This window comes from Cibotium barometz, chromosome 10 (assembly GCF_041138505.1).
Source record: "Cibotium barometz isolate CiBa-2024 chromosome 10, ASM4113850v1, whole genome shotgun sequence".
Taxonomy (NCBI): Eukaryota; Viridiplantae; Streptophyta; class Polypodiopsida; order Cyatheales; family Cibotiaceae; genus Cibotium; species Cibotium barometz.
Window position 1 is genome coordinate 46,051,292 of NC_141055.1, and position 14,589 is coordinate 46,065,880.

The window sequence follows — 14,589 nt, forward strand, 5'->3', positions numbered from 1 at the left end:
TAACTGCTGCTGGTCAGGTAATCTGAAAGTGGTCTGAATTTCTCAAGTGGTCTGAAAGTACTAAACCTGTGCTTGTCTAAGTACTAGAAAGTGCTGAAAGTGCTTGTCAAGGTGCTTAAAGTGCTTGTCAAGTGGTTTGGAATGCTTGTCTAGGTACTAAAAGTACCTAACAGGTGCTTACCAACCATGTGGCCTTCAAGTGCTTGTCAAGTACTTGTGTAGGTACTTCAATTGTTTGGGAAGTGCTAGTCAAGTGGTCTGAAAGTGCTTGTCTAGTTACTTAAAGTGCTTGTCTAGGTACTTAAAGTGCTTTTCAAGTAATCTGAAAGTGCTTGTGTAGATCCTAGAAGTGCTTGTCTAGGTACTAGAAGTGCTTGTCCAGTGGTCTTAAAGTGCTTGTCTACTACTGAAAGTGCTGTCAAAGAGTTGAACGTGCGAAATAGTGCTTCTTAGGAGGACGCATTGTGCTAGCTTGAAAGTTAGAACTTACAAGTTCTCCTCTGGGGGCATGCTATTATAGATTTGTTCAAATACATCATTTGACAATTCATATACATTAGGCTCACCTTCTACCAAGCACATCGGAAACCTGATGCATCGCACCATATGGGAGTAGATAAAAGCAGGGGGCTTGTCATCCAAAAGAATGTAGGTGTCATCTTGGCCATTTACCTTGTCGTAGAAGAGTCCCTCAACGACAAATGAGTTCTTTTGAATACGGCTATGCCATTCATCCCCCTTTCAGATTTGACGGTCAAGCGCTTGGTTTTAGTGCACTTCAAGATGTAGAAGTCTGCACCTGGCTCTTTTGCATTCACTGCGAAGTTTTGGCCAACCATCAAGGCATCACTTAGGTCGTCATGGTGGCCAGCATACATGGAGGCTCCTAGTAACTCATCATCGCTGGATGCTTCTCCATCGTTTTGAACATTGACAGTCGGTTGTATTCGCAAGTACTGCCACCTCTCAACGTGGTCCTTGTTTACACATCTCCTCCATTGGCCTTTCATGCATGCATGGCAAAAGCAGGACAATGGTCTGCACCGTAGCCCGTGCATATCTGTTGATTGACTGTAGCCGTTGACACAGTGGAAGGATTGAGACCCTTTGATCCGCATGCAATCCCACTCTCTATCTCTGTCTAAATCACCGAGCTTGACCTCCCAAAATCTACGATCGACTTTCTTCCCTGTCAATGGACATTCTTTCCTAAGGGTTGCGTTGAGGAATGCCACCACACTTGAAGCGTTATGTAACACCCATCCGTCAGATTTCAGCTGCTCCTGTGTGAGAGCTCTTTTGAGCACCACACCAGCCCCATAGTGCTCGCACTTCCCCTGGCCGGATGCGAAGAAACTCTACATCAAACACTTAGAAGCAAGTAAAGCATGTGGAAGCACTTGGAAGCACTTAGAAGCACTTAGAAGCACATGGAAGCTCTTAGAGGCACATGGAATCACTAGCAAGCACTTAGAAGCACTTGGAAGCACTTAGAACGACTAGCAAACATTTGGAACCACTAGCAAGCACTTAGAAGCACATGGAAGCACTTAGAAGCACATGGAAGCACTAGCAAGCACTTAGAAGCACTTGGAAGCACTTGCAAGCACTTAGAAGCACTAGCAAGCATTTAGAAGCCCTAGCAAGCACTTGGAAGCACTTACAAGCACTTGGAAGCAATTAGAAGCTCCTGTTATCACTTTTGAAGCTCTGTTAAGCCATTACAAGCATAAGCACTTGGAAGCATTTGGAAGAACTCTCAGGCATCTGGCAGCTTTTTGAAGCAAGCACTCAGAAGCAACAAAAGGCACTTAGAAGCACACAGAAACATTTAGATGCACTTGGAAGCACTTACAAGCACTTGGAAGCAGTTAGAAACTCCTGTTATCACTTCTGAAGCTCTGTTAAGCCATTACGAGCATAAGCACTTGGAAGCATTTGGAAGAACTCTCAGGCACCTGGCAGCTTTTTGAAGCACTATTAAGCACTCAGAAGCAACAAAAGGCACTTAGAAGCACACAGAAACATTTAGATGCACTTGGAAGCACTTACAAGCACTTACAAGCACTTGGAGGCAGTTAGAAGCTCCTGTTATCACTTCTGAAGCTCTGTTAAGCCATTACGAGCATAAGCACTTGGAAGCATTTGGAAGAACTCTCAGGCACCTGGCAGCTTTTTGAAGCACTATTAAGCACTCAGAAGCAACAAAAGGCACTTAGAAGTACACAGAAACGTTTAGATGCACTTGGAATGACATAAAATTACTTGGAACCACTATGAACCACTTAGAAGCACCTATGATCACTTGAAGAAGTATGTCAAGCACTATAAAGCATGGTTAAGCAATATAGTGCACTGTAGGCACTCAGAAGTGGTCTGAAAATGCTCAGAAGAAGCACTAAGATGCACTCATGACTTGGAATTTCTTCGAATCACCATGAAGCACTCAGAAGCATCGAAAATCAGTTGTAAAGCTTCGTAAAGCACTATAGTGCATGGTTAAGCATTGTAATGCACTGTGAGGCACTTGCAAACATTTGGAAGCATGGTAAAGCACTCTAATGCCCTATCATACAAAATTTTAGTACTATCAAGCACCCTAAACCACTGACATTTAGAAATCAGTATCGTATAGAAGAGCATATCTGGATACACTATCAATCATATGCGAGCAACTTACAACACACTCTCAACACAGTGATATACCTGAGGCAAATCGAGTAGATGCACTGGATGTAGTACATGCGCACTCTTGCCTATCCTCTTTCGAACAACATCTTTCTTGTTTGGGGAGATGCGAGTTTCCACCGACCAAAACTGAAACACGATTTCCCTGATTTCACTGGTGATGGTGCTTGCCCTATGCAATTAACGGTGACAAGAATCCAAGGGAAATGACCCTTCCTCCGCTTCATGTTGCAGCCGAAAATTGGCCGCAATGACATTCCTTCGCTGAACTCCTAAAGCCTTGGCAACTTCTCTACCACTCATTTAATTATCAACACCAAATGCGCCATTGAGGCATGCCACGACAGTAGCCTGCTTTAAAAACAACTCGTTATTTGAATGGGGTGTCTTCACCTCAGATAATGTATGACAAATGTTAGAGAAAATGAGTCTCTCAACTGTCTCTGACATGTGCTGCAACACTGAGAACGTTGGATGACGGAGGAGCTGTTGTAGAATCTTTGTTTGAAGGCCCTCGAAAAGCCCGTTTGTTTGTTTGCACCAGCACTGAGAAACTGCTCTGCAGATTTTCTTTGCCTCTCGCTCATCAATGTCACCATCCTCGCACGTATGTGCCATCCTCTTCTCAATGCTTCTTTGTTCCCTCTTCTTTGCAACCCAGTAGTTTCGAAGACCTGGCAGAAGTTCTCTCGGGATGTGTTGTGTGATAGACAATGGGGGAAGATATACGGAGCCTATATTGCCATTCTGTACACTATGAGACTCCATGTGGAGCCAGTTATGAGGGAGCTAGGAGGCTGAGGTTATTGTTTGCAAAGAAGACCATTAAAGCACAACTGTAGTCTTCATGGAGAGAGAGAGAGGGAGAGAGGGAGATAGTACAGATGAATATAGCTTGCGCTCTCAGGCGAGAAGAGAGGCCCTTTTGTGTAGGCGAGAAGCAGAGGCTATGGCAGAGAGAGAGAGAGAGGCGGAGAGAGAGAGAGTGAGAGAGAGAGAGTCACGGCAGGCCAATGGATTGCAGAACGAGTGCAGATTGAGTGGAGGAGAGAGAATATTCAGAAGCGTTTAATGGGCACGCCATTCCCTTAATGAATGCTCAGTTGCATTTTCAAGCCTGCCTCTATTTCAAATTTAAGCCTCTTTCTCCTTCCAAAGGGGTGGCTAAAAGGAGTGTCCAAGACACTCCTTTTTGGTACCACCTATATACGCTTTCACCTTGAATTTTCTTGTATTCTCTTTTCTTCTCTACAACCATAGCATGAAGATAAGAGTGTATATTGTAAGAGAAAGTACTCTCCTACAATAACATACAAAGATAAGAGTACATACTATAAGGAAAAGTACTCTCCTACTATAACATACAAAGATCGGTTCATAGTGTGAACTCAATTACATCATCTGACGCTATAACTCTGCCATAACTCTAGTAAACCAAAATAGTGTCACATGGCCTATAAACTAATGAGGTAGCATATCACCCATAATCTCACCAACCATGCCAATGGCGTAGTGCAGAGCTGTCATTCTAGCCTGTACCATGTCCGCACTAGTTGAATTTCGATATTTCAACACCCTCTATCTTAGACCTCCAACACCATCACCATAAAGCAAGAGACCCTACCAAACTCAACTACATGACCATCATAGGCCACACAATGGCCAAGAGCATAGTATTGCAGATCGAATTAGTTTCTTGGCAAAGAGACAAGGCCAAAGAGCCATGAGTGACGTAGACTTCAGGATGAACTACTTTATTATGGATCATATGTTTACTCGCTGATCCATTATTGAGGAGACGATGGCATACTATTGTTTCATGGATTTTTGAAAGGCCTTTGACTAAGTCCTCCATCCTGACTTCTAAATCACCTATATGAGCTTCAATTTCCATTAGACATGATATGGGAAATGATGACCTTATACAAGGCCATGACTAGCAAGGTCCAACACCTAGAGGACTCTAAGGAGACATAAACAACACCTAGAGGACTCTAAGGAGACATAAACAACACTATTGGGATCAAACATGGCAATATAGGAGTTGTACATAGTCAAGAGGTGTCTTCATTTGTTGACAAATTTGGTTAGAAAAGCTCATGGCCCATGTAGTTGTGGCCACACGGCTACTTGATGTGTCCTACATATTGTTCAAGCTCACATAGTCGAGGTCTCTTCACTTGTTGACAAATTTGGTTAAAAAATCTCATGACCCATTAGTTGTGCCCAGTCTTCTTTATGTAGATGACTAATCCTGATATCCGACTCTATGGAGGACTACAAAGATATTTCGACGCATTGTAACAGCTTTGTCACTAGAGAAACCTCACAATTAATCTCACAACAAACCAAAATCATGGATTTTAACACTTCACACTGACATAGAGCAAGAAAGTCTTTTACATGTAGAGAAGATTGTATGTTCACCTTGTATTGACCTTTACAAGCCAAGACCAATCATTTCCATGAGACTAGTCACACACCCAAATGTCGAGAGAATAGGAAACTCTAGTCCACCTATAGGGAGAGTGCTTCGAAGGAAATTTCTGAGAGCCTCCAAGTGTTAGCTTTTTTATGCTTTGGTGCACCCTGCAAAATGATATACGTTGCCCCTTTCAAGTACTAGATCTATAAGAGGGGGATTGGAGGAGAGAGAGAGAGAGAGAGAGAGAGAGAGAGAGAGAGAGAGAGAGAGAGAGGTTGCACAAGATGATGCTTTCACGCATGATCCAAAGTAAGCCATCGATGCCACAAGAGATCATCATGCAAGCTTTTGATGATGAATTCATTATGTGCCTTGGATACCTTCACCCACACTTCACATGCCATGTAGATCACCATTGGCTAGCTGAGAGTATCATCACAACATCTATAAGTTGGGTCTGGCAAGGGAGAGAGGATCCCTTGGGAGGCACGTGTGGCATCAGCACAATTGTCAAGGAAATTTTGAAAGAAGAGATGAAAATATTACCATCGCTGGCATTAACACAATGATCAAGGAAGATTTTGAAAGAATACATCAATTAGAAGTCACAACCAAAGTCAAGAAAAACAAATTGAGGCAATCAAGGGACCTTCAAATTAAAGTGGACAATTTAATCTAAGAAAACTTAGATGTTCAACTATGTGATACTACGTAAATATTTGACTAGGAGCTAATATTTACCAAAGTTTCACAACAATATAATCGTGTAATAATCACCTATCATACCAAGCTTGATAAGATTGGGATTCTTATACAACCAAACAAACTTAATATGGATTAAATAGGAAAAGATTATACAACCAAACAAACTTAATATGAACTCAAGGAAAAGAATGAAGAATTAGCTAAAGTCAGAGCAACTTGAAAGAAGGCAAATGTACCAACACCATCACCCCCATCCTCAAAGCCGGAGATCCACTTGATCCTAATAATTACAAGACGATCATGATCGACCAACAAATTGGCCAAACTCTATGGGTCAGTGCTACAGGTGGAGCTCAATTCATTTGTAGAGAGCCAGGGATGCAGAGCCCCAGGACTGGCTAGCTTTCAGAGGAGCTACTCTACCCTTGACCACATCTTCAGCCTCCGTGCCATCATCAATGAGGGTAGAGCACGACATCAAAGGATTTACTATTGCTTTGTGGATTTCCGCAAAGCTTTTGATAGTGTACCCCGAGCCCGCCTCCTACACCATCTACAGAAGATAGGAGTCTCATCTGACATGGTTTGGAGAATCATCACCCCTAGGAGGTACATCACACGAGATTTCCAACATTATTGGGGTGAAACAGGGCTGCCCTCTATCACCCACTCTTTTCGGCCTCTACATTGATGAGATCTCAAGCTTCATTGACAGATTAGGCAAGGCTGGTCCCACACTGGCAGGCATATTGATCCCCATACTAATTTATGCAGATGACATCGTCCTCCTCTCAGACTCAATCGAGGGGCTTTAGAGACAGCTGAATGCCTCACAAGGCTTTTGCACTCAGTAGGATCTCTCTATTAACCTTGGTAAAACACCAAGGTAATGGTCTTCAATACCTCTCGCCTCTTCGCATCCAAATTGAGCTTCATATATAGAGGGGATCCTGTGGAGATTGTCTCATCTTATGTCTACCTTGGTGTCACTTTTAGTGGCCTACGCTTCACCATGGTTCCTGCAGCACATGCCAGAATGACACGAGGATATGCAGCCTTGAGCTTACTTGAGCAGCAGTGCTTCCAAGCACATTTCCACGAGCTCAAGATGAAGGGATGGCTTTTTGACACCCTCGTCACACCAGCCTTGATGTATGGAGCAACCTTCTAGGGGCCAGATTTATCTGATGAGGATTGGCAGCAAGTTGAGACGCCCCAGGTCATGATGTTCTCCGTATGATCCGTAGTAGCAAACCATCAATCCCACACCAGATTATCCAGGCAGAGTTTGCTGCAACCCCGATGGTAGTGGATGCACTCTTCCAGACAGTCACACACCTCAATCGCATCAGTCACATGGATCCCCACAGGTACCTGAGGCTTGCCCTCGAGTCCTCAAGAGAGCATGCACTTGAGGGCCACTCTGGAGTATGGTATGCACTAGTTTCCACTTGGTTCTCGGTATATGGGCTCCGCATGGACCGCCTACCCCCCCTTCAGTACAATTTGGACTCCCCTTTTCTCTGGCTATCTCACAAGGATACCAACCGGGTTATCTGGTTAGATCTTCTCATCCTCTACACCCATTGCACATGGATCACACCTCCGGAGCTCCCCACGAATATGCACTTCTCTAGAGATCACTTCCTCACACTCACTAATGATCGATTCATCCACACCAGCCGGGCTACTTGAGTGTTCACATGTCCCATGCCATGTGGATTGTAATTGACCAGCTATGGGTTTCATCCCACCGCCTCTCAGAGTGGAGACAGGTAGAGCTGAGCGCATCTTCAGAGCCGGGAACCTCATACGAAGACCCAGAGAGAAGAGGATCTGCCAATTACGCCACAGAGGTTGAGATGGAGAAGCATTACATATGCTACTGCCCAATATACTATGAGATATGCGAGAGGTTTCATTGTCTATTTCATGAGAGATTTGGTCCACTCTCCAGGATTATTGACTTCTAGGACCAGTGTTTGCTAGGCCTCTTCCTGCTTGAGCTCCACGGACACAAGGACACCTTCTTGAGAGAGCTTCAGCCCCAGCCACCCTGCCCCCTCCCTCACCAGCCAACCATTACCAATTTCTTCCGCAACCAAGAGGTGGACACCGATATAGTGGATCTCGTGGACCTTCCACGAGCTGCTCTGGACCTATTGCGCCCGAGAGGAGTTACCTCAGATTGAGCCTCCGCACTCCGACGCGCTGTGTACTGGTTTGTTGGTGTTCTCTCACTTTCGCCATTTCATTGTTATGTTACTCATATATAATCATCATTGAGAAACATCTCAATATTTGCACTTACAGGCATATGTTTGATTGTTGATACCCCATAGAAGCGTCTGGGTTGGAAACAAACAAGCTACCCACCTTTCAATGTAAGTTTAAGATTCACAAATTGTAGGATTTGTAGCATACTTTGATACAAGCTAATGCAACTCTTACCTTTAGTTCGATTAACAATCCACCTTTGTAGTTCAGCTTATATTCTACTTGATTTTACTCAAGCCAAAACTTAAGGTACACAATAATTATTCAATAGCATCCAAGGGTAGTGGGCATATGGTTAAACTGGTATTTTTTTGTAGCATTTTAGTGAAAAGTATAGTTAGGAGTGACTTAGGTGTATGTTGAGATGTGCATGCATCTATGGACATAAGCACTACAAAAAGCACATAATGAAAGTGGAAGGACTATATAACTAGTGTTGAAAAAACAAAATCAATGCGCATGAAAACTCTTTGGTAATGTTGACAAAGAAAACTCTTTGGTAATGCTGACAACGTCGTGCATAATTTTTAACAAATGTGGTTGAACTAAGCCCAATATTATTTCTTCGATGCGATAATAAGGCTGATTTTGATACTTTGTTTATTGTGATTTGCATTTTATTAAGGTGGATTGTAATGTATCAAACCTAATTTTACCAATCCATGGACTTTGATTTGCATGTAACCCTGGCAAGGTTTAGTTATGAAAAGATACCAAGGAAAAATATGCATAACCATGGCCTGATTTTGTGAGGTGCAAGATTCTTGAGCACGAAGCAACCTAAAAACAAAGGACATGCCATCCTTGGGAATTGACCAGAAAACTTATAAACACAACCATAGCCTGCTTTTGTGAGGTGCAAGATTCTTGCAACCAACTGTCTAGGAGCCTTCAATGGTCATGCATTAGGGAATCCTCATATAGAAGAAAATTGCTTCAAGCTTCCGACCACCTTTTTGCTTTGATGTGGATAAAAGATGGCACAACAGCAGCTTAATGTGGACTTGAGAGTGCCCTCATCCCACCAGATACGGGAGTGATTGCTGGCCTAGAGAGGACCCATACACATTGCATTTTGTAAACCCTAATGTTGATAGATATTACCCACTCCTCATATACTCACTAAATGTCAGGGACGTACAATGAAGCAATTCCTTCTTGTTACATCATTTGAGTTTAATTACAATCATTTGATTGTACTGAAACCACATGATACAAAGATCCACATACTTCTTGGGCTGTGTGATCCAGTGGCAGTCTCGAGATGACCAACTTGACTCTCTCTTCATATAGCAAGCAAAAGAGCATCCATGTGCTTCTTGAGCCTGCCCTCAAAGGTGAGCATTAACTCACATCTCTTCAATGTGGATTAGGTTGCAGGATCCATACAGTTGGCTCTACAAAACATCATTTGAGTTGAATGACAATCATTTGATTGTACTCAAACTCGCATACAAGAGAAAGATACAAAGATCCACATATTTCTTGGGCTGTGTTATCCAGAGGCAGGCTCGAGAAGGGTGCAGACCACCGCCTTGACTCATACTTCATATAGCAAGGAAAAGAGGATGTCCTTCACGAGCCTGCCCTCCAAGGTGAGCATCAGCTCACATCTCTTGAATGTGGAATATGTTATAGAGAATCCATACACTTGGCTCTACAAAACGGTCCCTTATTGTACTTAAAAGTTATGTATGCCCATCGAAGGAGTAGGAACTTGTGGTTAGAGTCCTTTTGAAGGTTTTGCATTATGAATTTGCGCATGGGGCCACAGCTGGGGTGACGCCAAATTTGAGACGGCATTCTGTTTCATAGTGCTGGTACTCGGCCTCCATTTCATCATTCCAGCAACATTTAGCTAGTTGCTTCTCTCTTTCCTGCAATGAAACAAACCATCAAGAATTTTTTTGACTAAGAGAAAAATATAAGCAAGGATAGCATGCGCGACATGCCGCTCATTGAGCTGATTAACACGTTGACATTATAGCCATGGCACCTGGCAAACTAAATCTACAGTGGAGACCGAATGCATCCAGCACTAGATGTAAGATCTCTCTCTTTATCGACCCCAACTTTATAAGATTTAACAAAGCACACCCAATTAGCTTTTTTGTTTATGAGGGAGATATATAAACAAGGCAAATAGTTAAATATGGATGCCTTGCTATGTGAATGATACAACAAGATTATGTATGTACACACTCTCAAGCACACCCCACCCCCCCAGTGATGGCATTATATGAGTCAATGACCGGACGTGCGAAAGCACCTGAGGTTGGCTGGACTGCCCTCCACCTCATCAGCACAATCATGGTTAGGTTATCCTCGCCAACATGGTAACTCAGAGGTAGTCGATTGGTTTGATGCACACGGCCTTCAGACATTAATTTTAGCATTATTATCATCATATTTCAGCATTTAGCAAGTCGTGCAGCATTTAATGGTGCAGTCGGCCAGCTCTGTAGCCAATTGACCAGCAGCCCCATGCTCATATAAATAGCATCACTTGCATCTCATTCCATCATCTCAGCATTCAAGCATAATCCTTTGGATCATCATCGCTTGGAGCATAGAAGCATACAAGGGAAAAGCTATAACAATACCTTTTTATCGGATTCTTCTTTCTGCCTTTTGTTAGCTTGTTTTGCTCTTTCTGTTGCTCGCCCATCCACATTTTTTACCCATGCTTCTTGTCTTTCAAAGAACTTCTGCATCAAAGCTTTCTGAAGAAAAAACAACATAATTCGTCTAAGAAAAGGTATCTAAAAATGCTCCAGAAGTACACCATCTCATTTATCTAAGTGTTTAGGAAACAATAATGTGGCAGTGGGCCTTACTTCCTTGTGTTGAATTCTTTGAAGTCGCCTAGGTATTTCCATAATGTGAAGGATTCCTTGGATATCTCCTACCGCCAAAAGTTGAGGGGCTGTATGCACACATCCACACCACAAACATGTGATTGCCAGATAAATGTGAAGCACGTGTGTGCACGTCATGAACACAAACATGTCCCTGATAGAGCAATAAAATTTGAGAAGCTTGTGGAGGGTAGAAGTTTCACTCACAAGACGAGCAGAATTCCATAGACGTGACTTGGCAGGAACCAATCGATGCAACTAAAGATGGCTGATGACTATGGTCTAGCAAATCCCAAACTTCAATGCTGCCATCGATTGAGCCAATGTATATGACTCCTGGACGAGATGGACTCCAACATCCTGTTGTAAGGTAGCCTTCCACCGATCGAGATACAAATAATGGTTTCTGTGGCAGTTAACAAATTAAGATATAAAATACAATTCAGTAGCTAGGTGAGAATTACAAATTAAGATATAACACAAAATTCAGTAGCTAGGTGAGAATTAATGCTAGCCCCTGATAAAGGTATTATCGCTATTATCCTTGATGCATGACGGAAAATGCAGCTGCTCCACTAAACCTTCTTCTTTCCTCTGTATCGTAGCCCATAACCTGATGTCTACCCTATAGCCCACCACACCTTCCAACTGTTCACTTCCTTCTTACCTCTCTGCCAACTGCCATTGCTACTCACTTCCTTCAAGTTCCCCCATTTTCTGCTCCCTCCTTTGGCTGCTGCCTCTTAATCCTGCCACCACCAGCCTCTACTCCCTCCTCCCATCATCTTTATCCCACTTACCTGGCTTATGGCAAATACTTAGGTTCTTTTAGCTTGCTCCCTCAACACCTCGTTCAGTTAACCTGTTAGCCAGAACCAACACCCTCCCATCCTTCATCTGTCCCCACCCTTCCCCCAACACACACACACACACACACACATCCATATTATAAATCATGTAACTTCACATTTACTATTTCATGCTGAAACGATTTCCATGTAAAAAGTGTGCTCATAATTATCGTAACGTGGTTAACCATAAATCATTAAGCAAAACAATATTTGGGATTAATTAAGTTACCCTCTTATGCTAGCACCTTAAGTTGAACCATAAATCATTAAGCAAAACAATGTTTGGGGTTAATTAAGTTACCCTCTTATGCTAGCACTTTAAGTTGGAGATCTATTAATAATGTTTGTTTGATGCATGAAATGGCTAACACATGTACTTACAAGTTTCCTATGTTGCCAAGGCAAGATCCAAGCTTACGGATGCATCCAAGGGTCATAAGTGACCACATGGTATTAATTATCCCCAAAGGACAAGGTGTGCACCTTAGTGCACTGGCAAAATAATTGCCCACACACCATCTCCAAGTCACAAGAGAGCGCCCAAGTGGTGCTGAACTCTCGGGAGGGAGTGCCCAAAGAGTCGTGTTTGTCAAAAGAGCAATTTTATTTCCTTGAGTTAATCCATTGTTAATTATATTATTTATCAAGCCTTCTAGTTCTCTTAATCACTTGACTATGGGGTTAATTAATTTTGCTCCTCCATAGACTAGCATAGATCCATGTTTTTCAACCTTTTCAATCATCTATTCGCCCCCCTGAACACCAACTGCCTACCCTTGCTTCCATTCTGGTTGCCGCCTGCTTGTGGTCGCCTATATCTACTCCACTCGCCCTCAGGCTTGTGGCTTGGGCCTCTAGGTGCCTGCAGACTCAGTGTCCTTCCCACGTCAGCTTCTCAGCCCCTTCACACACTATGCGCCGGTGCAACTTGCTGCCCAGCATCTGTCGCACCCAGATTGCCGCTGACCTCACCCGACCCTTTATCGTTTGAGGGTTTACAACCTTAGGCTGGTACCTGCTAATGTGGCACCTGAGGGGGCTCGACTGCAAATGCAACACCCTTTCACACCATCTCACTGCACGCACCGATCAGGCCTATCATCTATCCCTAGCACTACATATCCCCGCCATATGGAGCCGTACTTATTACCCCCACACCTCGCATCTTATCACCCATGCTTATCACGCAATCTCAGCCTCTTATCACTCTCGCCCTATCGCCCCTCGACCACACTGCCCAGCTCACCTTCTTGGCTCCCTACAAACTCGACTGCACCACCTCAGCCGCCCCCTTACTCAGCCATTCCTTGTCCCTTGGCTCCATCACCTGTCCTTTTGGTTATTCTTACATGGTGGTCTCCCCACCAATCAATGGAGATCGGTTTTTGGTGTAGCACCTTCTTGTCCTAGGTGTGCGGCAGATTCTGAGATTGTACAACATTGTTTATGGGGATGCAGCACTGCACAGCAGATTTGGGGTTTTGCAGCCTAACTTATGGGCAAATTGAGTGGCCGAGCCATGCATGTGCTTGAGGGGCAGTTGCTTGGCTCTCCCAGTCCGGTCCGCAGCTTTTTTATGAGGGAAATGGTACAGATTCTGCTATTTTCATTCGTAGAGGTATTGCCCAGCATGGTTTATTGCAGCATGTTCCTCACTTTGATTATACACCCCCCATACAGAGGATTGACACCAGTTGGGAGATTGTTGCCAGTATTACAGCATGGCAGATCTGGAGAGCTAGATGCATGGAAGCTATTGAGGGTGTCCAGATTTTTGGATCTCAGTGCATTAGTACTATATGGGGTGATATCATCCATACTCTTATGGCTACTTGGGCTCGCATTCAGGGGCCCTCTCGTTCTGCACAAGCGAAGCGCGTGATATTTATGCAGGAGTGGGACCATGGCATCTTCTTTTCCTCTAGTACCATAGGTCTTACATGGCATCATGATGCTCCTCAGTGGTTGAAATCACCTTACATATTGGGGTGATTCTATTCTTTTCCAGCTTATAGCTGTGATTGTTGTATGTTTTTTCATACTTGATAGAAGTCTCTTTTTGAAAAAAAAAAAAAAAGAGTGATGAACAAGGAAATGGAATATTTGTATTATGCCTCATGAATGGGGAACTCCCCTTGTTATACATATGCCCAAGACACTTACAATCCCTTGCATATGGGTTAGTGGACCTATAGATGGCTTGAATGCCCACACAAGAGAGATGAATAAGTTATGCCTCATGAATGGGGAACTCCCCTTTTTATACATATGCCCAAGGCACTTACAATCCCTTGCATATGGGGATAATTTACACTCTTCTCATAATTTTACCCACTTTCACATGCAAATAACAATGGGCACTCTACCCTGCAACAGTTTCCCTGGGTAATAAGAATTCACCGTCACAGTGGATCAACATGCCCAAGAAAGCTTTCATACATGCATATATCCACAAATACTTCCAAGAAGCCAAGTACAAAAGATAACCGTCATCAACCACATTCATATGAGAAGATGGAGTCATGCTTTTGTAACCACATACCAAGCCACCTCCTCCCTAATGCACCAAGGGTGGGTCTAACCCTCTGCCTCCTTGGCTCCTATGCTAATGCACCACTTACCACATACATAGATGTTTGACATGGGGATGAAAGCCCATCCACACAACAAGCAAACCTAAACACATGAATAAAAGCTACCAAAACATACTCATGTAAACACATCCATGATGTGAATCCACCTCTTGGGAACTCAGCACCAAATAGAATTCTCAGGGGAGAGCTGT

The 14,589-nt window shown here is 43.4% G+C and overlaps 1 protein-coding gene and 1 pseudogene across 4 annotated transcripts in view; both read right to left on the minus strand.

The window, feature by feature from the left end:
• Positions 1-486: 486 nt before the first annotated feature.
• LOC147634971 (uncharacterized) lies at positions 487-1,118 on the minus strand (annotated as a pseudogene).
• An 8,115-nt stretch (positions 1,119-9,233) lies between these two features.
• LOC147634972 (uncharacterized) overlaps positions 9,234-14,589 on the minus strand; it is a 186,732-nt gene continuing 181,376 nt past the window's right edge. For all 4 annotated transcript variants that reach the window (XM_086804235.1, XM_086804233.1, XM_086804234.1 and 1 more), the window contains 4 exons: positions 11,161-11,359; positions 10,933-11,021; positions 10,699-10,818; positions 9,234-9,972 (listed from right to left, as the gene is read on the minus strand). In XM_086804235.1, the coding sequence (XP_086660361.1) occupies positions 9,844-9,972; positions 10,699-10,818; positions 10,933-11,021; positions 11,161-11,359 (537 nt within the window). In that variant the 3' untranslated portion in view covers positions 9,234-9,843. The remainder of the gene's footprint in view (positions 9,973-10,698; positions 10,819-10,932; positions 11,022-11,160; positions 11,360-14,589) is intronic.